We start from the raw sequence: 13065 nt of genomic DNA, 5'->3' as shown, positions 1-13065 counted from the left end.
GGTTCCTGCTATAGTAATTCCCATGACATGCAGCTCAGATCCTGGATTACAACAATTTAAAGGTGTTTCCACTACAATCTTCAGGCCTCATCCCTTTAGACCAGACCATAGGATTCAGCATTGCAATGAACTCCTCCCCTTGTCCCTCCTCCAGTTTGAGATTACACACAGGCCCACAGTCCACATAGGCAGTGTGGACTTGTCTACAGACACCACCATCCTTTGGGGATGTGACTGCTCCAGAATGACAGTATCCATAGGCCACTCTCCCTTCAGGGGAGTACCTGCTCTAGTATAGACCTCTCCATGGCCATGTGTGTTTTTGGTTGTACCATCATGATTTTAGCCACAGTCACAGTCCTCTGAAGTTGAGTTCCAGCCTGTCCAGCTCAGGAATGGGACCAGTGCCCTGGCTGTCTGCCAGCCCATTCCTGTTATCAGTATCTTCCCAGGCAGAACAGAATAGGATGATAAGAAGAAAATGAAACAATAGAAGCAAAAAGCAGTCACTAGTGAGCACTAGTTACTAATCTACATCCAGGCAAGCAAGCCCCATGGCAAGCACAGGAGCCTGACAACTAGTAGCTAAACAGATATAAATTTGGTATAGCGTGCTCTGATTGAATCAGTTGTTATCTCTAACTCCTCATGCCCCACACTGGCCACAAGGGATTGTACAGCTATACCCCCATGGGCAGATCAGCTCCATGCAGCTGCTCTTACTCCCCTTCAGTGGGACGTGGGAGAACAACCAGAAGGGTAAAAGTGCTAAAACTCAAGGGTTGAGATATAGACTGTTTAATAAGGAAAGCAAAAGCCACACATGCAAGTAAAAGCAAAACAAATCATTCATTCATCACTTCCCCTGGGCAGACAGGTATTCAGTCATCCCCAGGAGGGCAGGGCTCCACCACATGTAACAGTGACTTGTGAAGACAAACACCATCACTCCCAACACCCCCACCCTGTTCCCCTGGCTTTGTGTGCTGAGTGTGATGCCATATGGTGTGGGATATCCCTTTGCTCAGCTGGGGTCCTGGCTGTGTCCCCTCCTGGCTTCTTACCCATCCCCAGCCTTCTTGCTGGTGGGGTGGTGTGAGAAGCAGAAAAGCCCTTGGGTGAGCAGAGCTCAGCAATAGGTATTGGTGTGTTACCCACACTTTGGTCACAAAGCCAAAACACAGCACTAAGCAAACTGATGTGAAGCAAAGAAGCTCAATCCCAGTCAAAACTGCATACAGCTTTTTATGCTTCAGTAACATCTTTGCCACTGTGTGCCACTGGGAAGAAGTCAGGAAATAGGAAAGCTCCTTTTATCCATGTGAACTTACAGTCATTGTGCTTGGAAGAGAACTTACACCCTTTTATTGAATTATTTCCTGCAAAACTTACTCATTTTTCAAGACAACTACTATTTTTTGTTTTATTTAAAGGGGAAAAAGTTTTCTCCAAGAATGACTGCAAGTCAGGCAGGATTTTATTTACAATTTTAGGGACATTTCTGATTTGCACAACTCCAGGCTGCCTGATAATTGAGAATTTTTACTTGGCTCTCAGAGACTTGCAGGTGTCCTGCTACTGAAAATCAACTTGACATCAAATGGCTGTGTTATGTAGGAAAGGACTTCTAGGTCTCCAAACCTTGATTTATACATGACTAGCCAAAGGAAAGAAAATATGTTGAGAATGTGAAATAGAGGGAGAGATAAACCAGAACAAGATGATAGCAAGAATTGATCTTCAGAGAGAGCCTCATGTAAAAATCAAAGCACCTGGACTTCATTGCATTCTGGTTTATAGGTTTTCTTAATCACCCAACTTCTGAGGGAAGGTAGGCAGAACCACAGCTGATGGCAGTGACCCAAGGTAGATCTACAAGAAGTGGTTTTATAGTTTTCATTTATTTCAGATATGATTCTGTGGACTACAGACCATCTAGTTCATATTATCCTATTTTTGACCTGAAAGGAAGTCAGAATGGTGGCAGCATTCTGTTTAAAAAGAAACATAAAAATCATTTTCATATGAGTTGCCATAAGGAAAGCTATGCAAAATGGAAATGTAGCCTATTTGTTCACAAAGCATACTGCAGGAGGTAGTATTTGCTGCAGCAAGAGTGTTTCCAAATTGACTCATGAGTATGCAGAATTAGGAAAACAAATGCAAATCTAGCACAAGCTATCCAACTAGCTGGGCCAGACTTCTATCTAAACTAGCTTTCTTCTATTCTGGCCATCATTACCTTTCTCCCTATTTCAAGCCCTTTATTCAAGCACTGGCCTTCTTGTCTCCAGAAACAGCCAGGTTTGTTTTTTGTTTCAGTTTCTGAAAGGAAAGAAGGTAAACAGAGAATAACTGGCTGCTGGTAGTGTGTGGGTCCTCAGGTGTGGTGTGGATGTCACCTTGGTAACATTTTAGCTTGTCTGCTTGGCATCTTGCAAATAAGAGTTTGAAATCCTCCCACATATCCCTGCATGTAACTTGGTCTGTGGAAAAAATGTGAGTTATATTTTGATAGCCAATTTTAGAATTTAGGGGATTTATGTATGAGAAAGTTTAAAAGCTATCAGGATCTCTCAAAATACTGCAGCCAGCACTGAACACACCGGACTGCATTCTCTGCCAAAATCTTTCTCAGTAAATCCTAATGTGACTTGATAACTTAGCTACAGACCTTGGCTTGGAATAGAGCCCAAACTTTGAAAGACTGGAAGTTTCAGTTGGCAAAAATGTGAAGGTGCAGTGGTGAATTCGTAGCAGACTAGGGTTTAGTTTTAATTATAGTAAGGGAATTCAGCTCTCAATAAAAAAACCCTTAAAAAGAGAGGCAATAAGAAAAGGTGAAGAAGGAGAAAGGAGACAAGTTAGAGTTTATTCCCCTCTCTGTGACTGAAGCTGAGGCTTTAAGAGAGGGTTTATTTGGATATCTTCTCCTTCAGTCTCATTCAAAACTGAAAGCACAATGGAGCAGGGTAATTTTTGGAAGTGAAATTGTTGTTTCTTGTTTTAATCAAAGAAGGGTGGTTCTTTATGCATATTGCCCTATTTCTAGGTTAGTGCACAACATCAGGGTCTGTACCAGCCTCAGATTTCTTAGCCAATTCAGGCAGCTGATTTTCTATTCACAGTTTCACAGTGATCCTGTTCTCCCTTCATTAACGCAGCATTTGGGGCTTTCACACGTGGTTTGTAAACAGAGAATCATTAATGTTTGCTTCACTCTTCACTTCAGTGACAACCTTAGTCCTTAAAAAGAGTGTTCCTGAGAACTTATTTCCATTCATGCTGTTGCTAGAAAGTTATTTCAAACTCAAGCAACTTTGTCTTTCCAAAGTAACCAAGTTGCTCTTTCATGTCATCAGTTGTTCAGGTTGTACCCAAGACATAGGCTCCTCCACTAATGCTCCATACCATGTTCATCCTCAGGGTATGTTATTAGCAAAACACACCTTCTCACTTCCCTCCTAATTTTTAGGCCCTTTGATGCCAGTTTTTTCATGTTTCCTTTAACGTGAATTATAAAATTAATTAAAGCTCCTCCCTCTGGAAACACAATATTTACCTGTTAGATGTATGGCAGACAAGTTGTTTCTGCAAAAACCATGTCAGCTATAGTTTACATTATTTTGTAGGGCTCTGCATTGTGTTAATTTCTGAATAGTTAATTTATTAATTTTTATCACATTTTTATTGTTTATTTGGGGGGAGGGTTGTATTAATTGTTTAAACTCAGTGTAGTTAAGCTACTCTCTCCTATATTGACAAAAAAATATGTATCTTATTTACAGAATAGAGGAAGTGAACAGGATAGCCAGGTAGTTTTCAATGAAAGCGTGATTTATTTTTTTTAAATAGAAAGTTCCATCTCCTGATTTCAGCTTTCCTATCAGACAAACATGTCTTTTTGCACCTCTCAGTGCCAGCCATTGTAAACATAGTTGCTCACTTTGCATGTGCTGCAAAGGGACACTGTCTGTATAAAACATGCCTGGGTTAAGATTTAACAGATGGAAGGTGAGCAGTGAGCACCTTACTGCACTGGTTATCCTCTATGCTATGATGGTAGCTGATTTTCTCTTTTGTGAAGCCGAACATCACATCCAGAGGTGGGACAGAGCTGGGTCTCCCTTGCTTGACTGAGCATAATATATGGCTCGACCTTCCAGTTCCCATGAATCACTGAAACAGGAGCTCTGAATTCAGAGGAATAACAGGAAAAAAACCCCTCTCCAAGCTTCTTCAGCTCAGAATTGCTTTGCATTTAGCAGATATTTTATATATTGTCTTTGGAAACCTTATCAAATAATTTTTTTCTCCTCTTATTTGTACTTTGCTGGTTTTTGTAGATGTCAAGTGTCTGCCTTACTGTAGCCAGGAGGGTGAAATACTGCCTCAGTAACCTCTGACAATGCCTTTAGTCTGCTTGTTGTTGCCTATTTATGGTGCAGTAATGGTTTATTTCGTCGTCTAAACCCTAGGACTGTATTTTAATGAAGATTTAAGGCTATGATACAGCTGCTATTCAAACTGTGTGAGAGAGGCATGTTGGAATAGCTCAAGATTTACTGCTGAACTGTCAGTCTTTAAGCTACCAAGTGTCTTTACCCTTTGGTGCAGTAGCTACGGAGGAAACTGTACCCACTGCTGTGAGGCAGACACGGCGATTAATGAACCTGAGGCGCGCTAATCAAACATGTGTTTTCTTGGCACAGTGATTGTGTTATATATCACATCCCAATGTACAGGCCTTTATCTTTCCTTAATGATCTAGCAAGGGGGCTTTTTTAAATGTGGGTGTTTTTCATGCTCTCCTTAGATTTGTTCCACAGGGGGTGGCCGTTAAAAACATCTGACGGGCATGCAGTTAGCCAGCACCCTGCTGAGATTAGTAAAATACTATATTTAGTAAGAGCACTACATCAAGGAACTCCAGCATTGCAGGAAACAGTTTGATTCAATGCTTTTTTTCTGATTTTTTAAACAAATTTTTTTTGTGTATGTCTTATTATTTCATCTGGGATAATTTTTTTTCCAACTTGGACTTGGTTTTTTTTGTCTATTATTCAACTTTTTAAAAAAGATTTGTATAGATGATGGGATTCCCCCCCCCCCCCCATTTTTGGTTTTGTTTTTACTACAAAAAATAAAAAGAAAAAAGGAATTTTTAAACAGGTATTAAGAATGAAAAGTATTTGGAATCTCTCTCATACTGCTCTGTGTCTGAAGGAACTGATCTAATATTTGTTAGGAAACCTCTATGGATAATACATAATACAAGGAATCATGCTTTTAAGTATTACAATACAATACAGTGAGAGCTCCTAAAATTGGCTTTGATAAAATGGTTGAAATGAGCAAGTATATTAAATTTATTTCTGTGCCCGAAGTATTTCTTCAGCAATAAATAAGCATGAAAGAGACTTGGAGCTCAAACAGGTTTGTTTCATTTTTTCTTTGATAGTTGACATGACTAACTGTAGATGAGCAACATAAAGTGGAAGATAAAAAACCCATATGAAAAAGAAAGCTTTTCACCAGGATGCCAAAGGAAGTAAACTGTTTCATGAGACTCTGGTCCAAATCAGAATTACTATTTTAACAACTAATTTCTGAGCCTATTCTGGTTTTCTTGTTGCTGTAAATCCAAGCCTATGTAAAATCTTGGAAACTATTCTGTAAACTCAAGACTAAATTGGGTGCTCTCCCTTTAAGGGGTAGATTTAAAGGAATACCATCCTTTGTTCTAACAAAATAGTCCAGGCTTGTCAATCCAGAAGATTTGTGCATTGCTGAACATAATGGCATTTTATTACCTAGTTTATTTCTGTCTAGCATTCTAAGACTCCTGCTGATGCTTTGACTCAGAGTAGTTTTCAGTTTGGAAACTTGAACTCCAGTGTCACAGATGACTTCTTTCTTTTGGTAATTTGTATTTTTTTTTAACTATTAAATGTTCAAGAAAGAAAATGTTTGTCCTGACAGAAGTTGTCTTTCAAACTGTGAACATCTAAGCAGTAGTGTGTGAAAAGGGTATCCTTTATTTTTGTTCCCCTCAGACTCTTGTAAGTTAACTCATTTCTAAAAGTAGTTTGGGATATTATAGTCAAGCTTAATGATTAAGTAGTAGTACAGCAGGTCTCTCACCCTCCTCAGCTGTGATTCAGTAAACCACAGCCCTTGTCCATGCAAAAGGATAGATGTTCAAATTCAGAGACGCATGCTGAAGGCCAGCAGACTGTGCTGTTCTTGAAGTTAGGAACATTGTATTTGCAGAATCATTTCTACAGTTTAACTATGGCCATTATCTGAAATTGCATATTGATCCAGTTTTTAAAGCAGCTTATTGCAAGATAAATCCTGAAATATTTTTGCAGTTTCCATGAGAACACTTGCAAGTAGGGAGGAGTATTACATTATAGTAAAGGTAGATTAAAGAGACATCTTTATATAATATGAGAGAAATGGGAAATTTCCTGCTTGTGAAGCAGCATTATGATAGAAGTACTCTAAAATGTAATTTCCTATACAGTTTTATGCAGTGTAGTTTACTTTCTCCTGTATAAAATAATATATAAAATTAAGAATTCTGGCTATGCCATTCCCCATTCATTTGTAACACTGTAAACGTTAATCTTATATCTTCCTTTACATGTAGCTATAAATGCCCATCAGAATGTTTGCATCTCTTCAATAATTTAAAATACTGAAAACAAGGGCCAAATTTCAGCATAAGTTGTCAAGTTGTTTCAGACCTTCACATAAATTTCTATATACACACTCCAATGAATGGTACCCATCCATACATACTCATACCATGCTGCTTGTTCCTTACTGAAGCAATCTGTAAAATGAATATACATTTGCGTGTCATGTGGATCTGGAACAAGAAAACATACATATGTGAGTAAATCTGTGGCATTGTGAAAAAATATACTTCTAGAATTTATTTCTGTATTTTGGTGTCCGGGATGCCCTTTGTGTTTTATGCACTGAGGTTTTGTGCCATGGAGTGCTGTGTTTGGGATTCTTGAGCTGGCCATACATGATTTATCTCAGGTGTATGTAGTTACCTAGGAGAAAAGCTGGCATTGCTGTGTGCTTTTCCCAGTAAATGAGCAGTCTCATTTAGAATTATTGCCAGGATCTTGTTGTGCTGACACCGCTTTGTGCTGTGTGGACAAACCTTGGAGGAGAATTTCATGTAAATCACTCATAATAGTCTGAGGCTGGAGTCTTGCATTTTACTCAGAAACTTGCACAATTCTTGCTAGAGATATCTATATTCTGGCCATTGTTTCTAACCAGATTCTAATTCTTTTCCATAAGATGTCTGCTTATGTGTTATCTAAATAAAACATTCTGAATTTTAATGAGTGAAATTTCATTGCTGTTTAATCCTTAAATGCACTGAGCTAATCTGTGAGTGTCCCTTAATTATAAAAAGTGAAGCCGGGAAATTAGGTCCTGGACACAGAGAGTAATTATTTTCATAACTCTTTTGTTTTTACCTCCATCACATATGGAAAGAGAAAATGACCAATTGTGGTTAGGCCAGAGGCCTTTATGATGGCTTAGAGTCCCAGCTCTGCCAGTCAGTCCAGTCCAGCTTGGATGAGTCATTTAAAGGCTGTCCATGAAGTGTCCTTGCCTGCCTAACAGAGGCCTGGTGAGATGGGCTGTAGTTAAGCACTCCTGACTCTTTAAGGCACAGAGGAACTTAGAAACATTATTTTTGTTGTCATTAATCTCAATAATGGCTTCATAATCACCATCAGAGCATTTGGCCAGCCTTCAGTCATCACTCCTTGATCACAGATACTGACTCAGGTATTTGCTGTGCTCTGCCTTAAAGGATATGATATTCTTGAAAGAGTGTTATAGATGTTCAGATTCTTCCCACACTTAGTAATAATAGCATGGACATAGAAACTGAAATATTTGCACCATGCTGCTGGCCAAAACCCAAGAAGTGTTTGCTGCAATTTGAGCTATTTGATAATTATTTGACTACTGTTATTTCTTTCTGAGTGCCTTATTTGGACATTCTGCTCTAATAGGTAAATAAAAAAGCCCCAAATTTTGGCTTGTAGAGCAAACTTGGAGGGGAAAGGAATAATGTAGTTTGAGAATGTAGCAACTGGACTGATAAACAACAAAACAGGATTACTGGGAAATTGCACATACACATGCCAAATGTAGAAGTCTGAATGTTTCTTCTGACTGCACTAATCTGTAGACTAGAGAGATTTGATGGAAGGACAAAGTCTTATTTGTTCCTATTTAAAGTCCAGTCTTTTGTGTTTTATATCACTATTCATATCATTAATATAGAAAGTGTTTTGGTTTGGCTGAAGAGCTTCAACAGAGCAAGAGATAATTAGAAAACTGTTGTCTGAGAAATTCCAAAATAATGGCCTTGATACATTGAGATGAGGCCAAAAATGCATAATGAAATCCCCCTGGGAAAGTTAAGCCTATAGAGATACCAAAATTCTGAATTTATTGCCATTTCAGTGTGGGATTCTAAAGCGGATATGAGTCAAACCTGCTATTGCAGATAGTAGTGTCATGAAATACTAATAGTTTTTTCCTCTGACTATCTCCTGTTCTTTCAGTTTGTTAGTCATTCTTTATTCCAGTGGACACTAGTGAATTTTATACTCATATTATTCTGACAAAAACTTAACTAACAAACATGCTGCACAGTTCAGAAAGGGCCATTTCCCCATTTCTAGATATGTGCTTTTCTCGGTCACCAGATTTTGCCCCTTTTGTGATGTTCTGTTTGCAGCACAGGACCATGTTCTTGATCTTTGCTGCCCCATTTCTCACATTGCATTCCCACAACACAAACTCAGCAGAAAATCTACTTTGCAACTAATTGTGGAAGCTTGATAAGCCTTTGTCATAACAGTAGTCCCTGACATTTAAAGGACTTCAGCTTATATTTGTCAGCCAAATTTCATACCTTTATACCTCTTTCAATTAATCAAAGTTAAACCATTGTATATGTGAAGGGGCCTCTTGTGGTTTCTAAGTAAGTAGTATGGCTTTTCTGGCAGAGAGCCACAAGCAATTTAGTAGGCACATAATGTGGGGGTTGAGAGGAAGAGAGACAGGAATAATCCAGAAAGCTTTAAGAAGGGCTGAATGAAATCAGTATTTCTATACACAGTACAAGACTGTCACATTCTGTATCTTACTTTTGGCCACAGCAAAACTGTTTTGGTGTGTTGTCAGTAAAGTAATTCTGAAACATAGCACCAACTTGGTTTTCCTCTTACTCAACCAGTTTTGCACTGGTTTTACTTCAGTTGAAGTATTCCAAATATACACCTGTGTCAGAGAAGAGTTAGGCACAATAGATTTAATACACGGTTTACAATTTTCATATTGTCACTAAACTGTTTCCACAGGAATAAACCTAATGTAGTTCCCAGTTGTCTTCAGAAATAGCAAGATCTATTTTGTAGCCTAGAAGTCAGGATGAGACTTTACCACGTACCTTTTGCCTGAGAGCCATACAGCTGTAAAGAGATACTAACATAAAAGGTCTGTCTCCAGCAGAGCTGATCTCTCTTTCCAATTCTGACAGGGGTCACATAGTCAATGTAAATTACCACCATAAACTAAATTCCACCTCTCCTGTAGAACAAAGTGCTTGATCAGCCTGTCCAGAAGTCAGGAGCTATGCAGAGAACTGTAATATTTCAACAGTTCAGCATGAGTGGCAACCTGTTCTTAATAATGAAACGCTAGCAACATTTAATTTCATTTTGTTTCACCATGTTAAAATCCATCCTTTCTTTAGGGGATTTAAAAACCATCTGAAGGGAACCTGAAGACAAAGAGAATAATTCAAGTAGAAGCACTATCTTTCTCTGTATTTCATGCAAGTTCAGGTTCAACATACACATCTTGATGCCCACGGGGAATGAGTTACATTTAGAAAAGGATAGTCTAGACACCTCAAGAAGAAAGTGATTTCTCCATTTTATCCGTCGTTTTGATTTAATTGAAATATGTATCATAATAGTAATGTCAAAAGTGTTAGTGGATTTTTCTAGAAATTAAATTAAAATAGAAAAAATTAAACTATTATTGGCAAGTTTTTCGAGGTTGTAATGATTTACTTGGGTGTTTTATAACTAAGCTACAATATGCTCTAAGAATGGCATGTAGGTTGGAAATTTTAACTTGAAGCTAGATTCTTATATAGATATAACACCTTGAATTCAGTCTGAAAGATGTCAGAATCTGAAGAATTCAGCACTTCAAAAATTATGCAACAGGCATATCATGGAAAATTGGGCCCCAGTCCAACATGTGGCTATCTAGACTATTTTACACACTCCTTTTTTGATATTAAAGATGAATTCAATGTAAATGTCTGGAATTCTTCTTACAAGCTTGTTGAAAAGGGACAGTATTTTAGCATGACTCCCTTGTACAAACCTGGTGTTTAGCAGATTACGTATGTTATTCTGTTATAGGTACACTACAGTGATAGACAAAATGGCAAAGAGTGTTTGACCTGTTTGACACTGTCTCCTGTGCAGATGACTTTCCAAGGTATCGGGAGCTCCATTGAAGCCAGCCATGACCAGGTATCATACCTTCACCCCCACTCTTGTAATTTTATTAATATCTGGTAAGGTCAGACTGTCAGTGTTAGTAAATTTAAAATTTCGACACATCTTGTGCTTTTCATATGGCATGTTCTTGTCACAGGGATTTGCCTCTCTTGTCCTACTAAAATCCTGATTGATCCAAAGAGTGAAATGAAAAGGAGACAAAACTATATTGCCTTTAACATATTTTTAAGAAATATTAGGAAAGCCTGAAGAGCTTGCTTTGGTTTTAAAGTCAGATGTAAGGTTTCTGCAAAGGTTTTATTTGCTTTTATGTGTGTATCAGGTCTTGTCTATCCTGTTTATGTTAGACGATTATGAGTAGTTGGAAAAGCAGAGAGATGAAGCTGTCATCTCTAGCCATCATCTGTCACAAGAAACTGGCATTTGAGAGGGGAAAGGCATTTTTAATCAGACTGTGTAAAACTTCCATTTTGTTTGGCTGTTGCTAAAATATTTAATTCAAGCTTCTGGCAAAAAGCCTGAAGAAAAAAAAAAGGCTCAATGTTAATCATTTATCACCCTGTTGCTTCAGAGGGAACTGAGGGGGACTTCCATTCTTCTTGTCTTGTCCTCCAACACTCATACCTATAAAAGCAAGACAAGACTTTGATACTCTGAAAGTATTAAAAGCAAAAAGGAAACAAGCAGAAGAAAACATTAAACCAAATCTTGCACCTTTCATATCTTCAGTAGATTAGAAAAATTACCATGTTTACTTGCCTTTGCAGATTATCTTTAAATGGTACTGCGTTTGCATTTGCTGTACATTTTATCAGACTCCATGCAAGATTCTCTAAGAAAAAAAAAGGAAAGCTGCCTTAAGAATTAGCAGAATTAGTTACTTTGGGGGAAAAGTTTTGGACACCCTTAGCCATGTTTTTGTTTGGTGGGTTTTTTATTGAAAGTTCCTAAGTTAGTTGTTAACATAAACTAAGCCCATTAGTTATTTACATGGTAACATGAGGATACTTCCTGCCCTTAAGTGTTTGGTATTTTACAGTAATGGAGAGCTGTGGTAAGTCAGACCATGCTTTGACATTCAATTCTCATTTCATCCAGCAACTTGTTTATGCTGCTCTAAAGCTGCTCCATTTTTCTTTCAGTAAGGATAGGCTTTTAAAATATTGCTATAACACAAGTACGATATTTAGACATTTCAATGAATTTAAGGTGGTCCCTGTCAGTTTGGTAACAACTACATTCTGGGCTACCAGCCAGCTTGGCCTTTGTCTTAGCATTTATTTAGGCTAGAGTATGATATGTAAACAGAAAAAAGACTCTGTAAGCAAAAAGCACATTTAAGCCATCTGAATAATTATATATTTAAGACCTCTAAATGAAAATGTTGTATTGAGCCTGCAAAGTCAAGCACCCAGGAATTAGGAAATTCCAGATTATGCGCAGCTTTAGTTTCATCCCAAATGTACCCATTCCGTGCTCCAAACGGGATATTCTTCTGAGAAGAAAAAGAAAAATTCTGTAAAATCACAGGTAAAGATTGTATCATAGCACGTTCACAAATAGGTAGAATTAAATTTACTTGGGCCATTATGTAGCTGGAATTTCCTCATCTTGTTTCAATTTGAAGTTTAAAAACTGTTCATAATTGGTTTTAGTTACGTAATTTTCCACAGGGTTCTTAAAATGGAAAGATAAATGTTTTGTTATTGCATGATGGGGTGGTTGTTGTGTTACTGAACCCACATCACTTGTGCAAAGATTTCATCAGAGCCAAGAGCAAAAGAAAATAATAATCTGAAAGCCAAATGCCAACCAGTGTCTCACAAAATAAATCCACTCACTGGACAGGATGCACAAATTTCTGCTCATGCCTTTCCTAAGTGTCAAGGGAATTTCATTTTCTGGGGAAGAGGGTTGCTGTTGATGGGTGTGTTTGATAAGGGGGTAGCAAGACTAGATTAAAGTATCATTTTCCATCACCTGAATAAAAAGAGAAAAATTAATCATTAGCAAGTCAAGGCACTGGAATTAATAAATTAATGACAAAATTAGGGCTATTAATAGCCTAACTAAAAGAAAAATTCCCTTTTCTCTGTTGTTCCTATGTGCTCGGTATGTTTTTACTTGTTTCCTACAATTTTACTCACAGTAGGTTGATTTGATGGTTATTATTCTTTTAAAAATAGGAGACAGAAATGCTGCACCTTTGTTAAACTGAACTTCATTTTAAAGTGTCAAATTAAGTGCAAGATAACTGTGTGCTATAAACCTTGAATTTTAGAAATTCTTCTTTAACTGTTATAATCTGTTACTTTTCAATCATGTCTGTAGTATTTTATGGCTATAGGATGGGCTGATCACTTGGAAGCCTGTGATTTCAGTGGAGGGATGGTGATTTCTGCCTCAGTAGTGAGGCCTGGCATGGTTTGACATCAGGAACTGTCGGCTTCTGTGCTTATGAAGATAATTT

The 13065-nt window shown here is 37.8% G+C and overlaps 1 protein-coding gene across 2 annotated transcripts in view; it reads left to right on the top strand.

Annotated features, from left to right (window-relative positions):
* Window positions 1–13065, top strand: part of STAU2 (staufen double-stranded RNA binding protein 2) — a 171090-nt gene that overhangs the window by 99000 nt on the left and 59025 nt on the right. Inside the window, exon 13 of one of the 2 annotated variants that reach the window (XM_066563919.1) lies at window positions 10494–10607. The exons of the other annotated variant lie outside the window; for it this stretch is intronic. Coding sequence (XP_066420016.1) covers window positions 10494–10607 — 114 coding nt within the window. The remainder of the gene's footprint in view (window positions 1–10493; window positions 10608–13065) is intronic. 2 annotated transcript variants of the gene reach the window in all.

Source organism: Molothrus aeneus, chromosome 1, assembly GCF_037042795.1.
Source record: "Molothrus aeneus isolate 106 chromosome 1, BPBGC_Maene_1.0, whole genome shotgun sequence".
Taxonomy (NCBI): Eukaryota; Metazoa; Chordata; class Aves; order Passeriformes; family Icteridae; genus Molothrus; species Molothrus aeneus.
The sequence above is the reverse complement of the archived record's forward strand: the minus strand, read 5'-3'. Positions and strand labels throughout refer to the sequence as shown.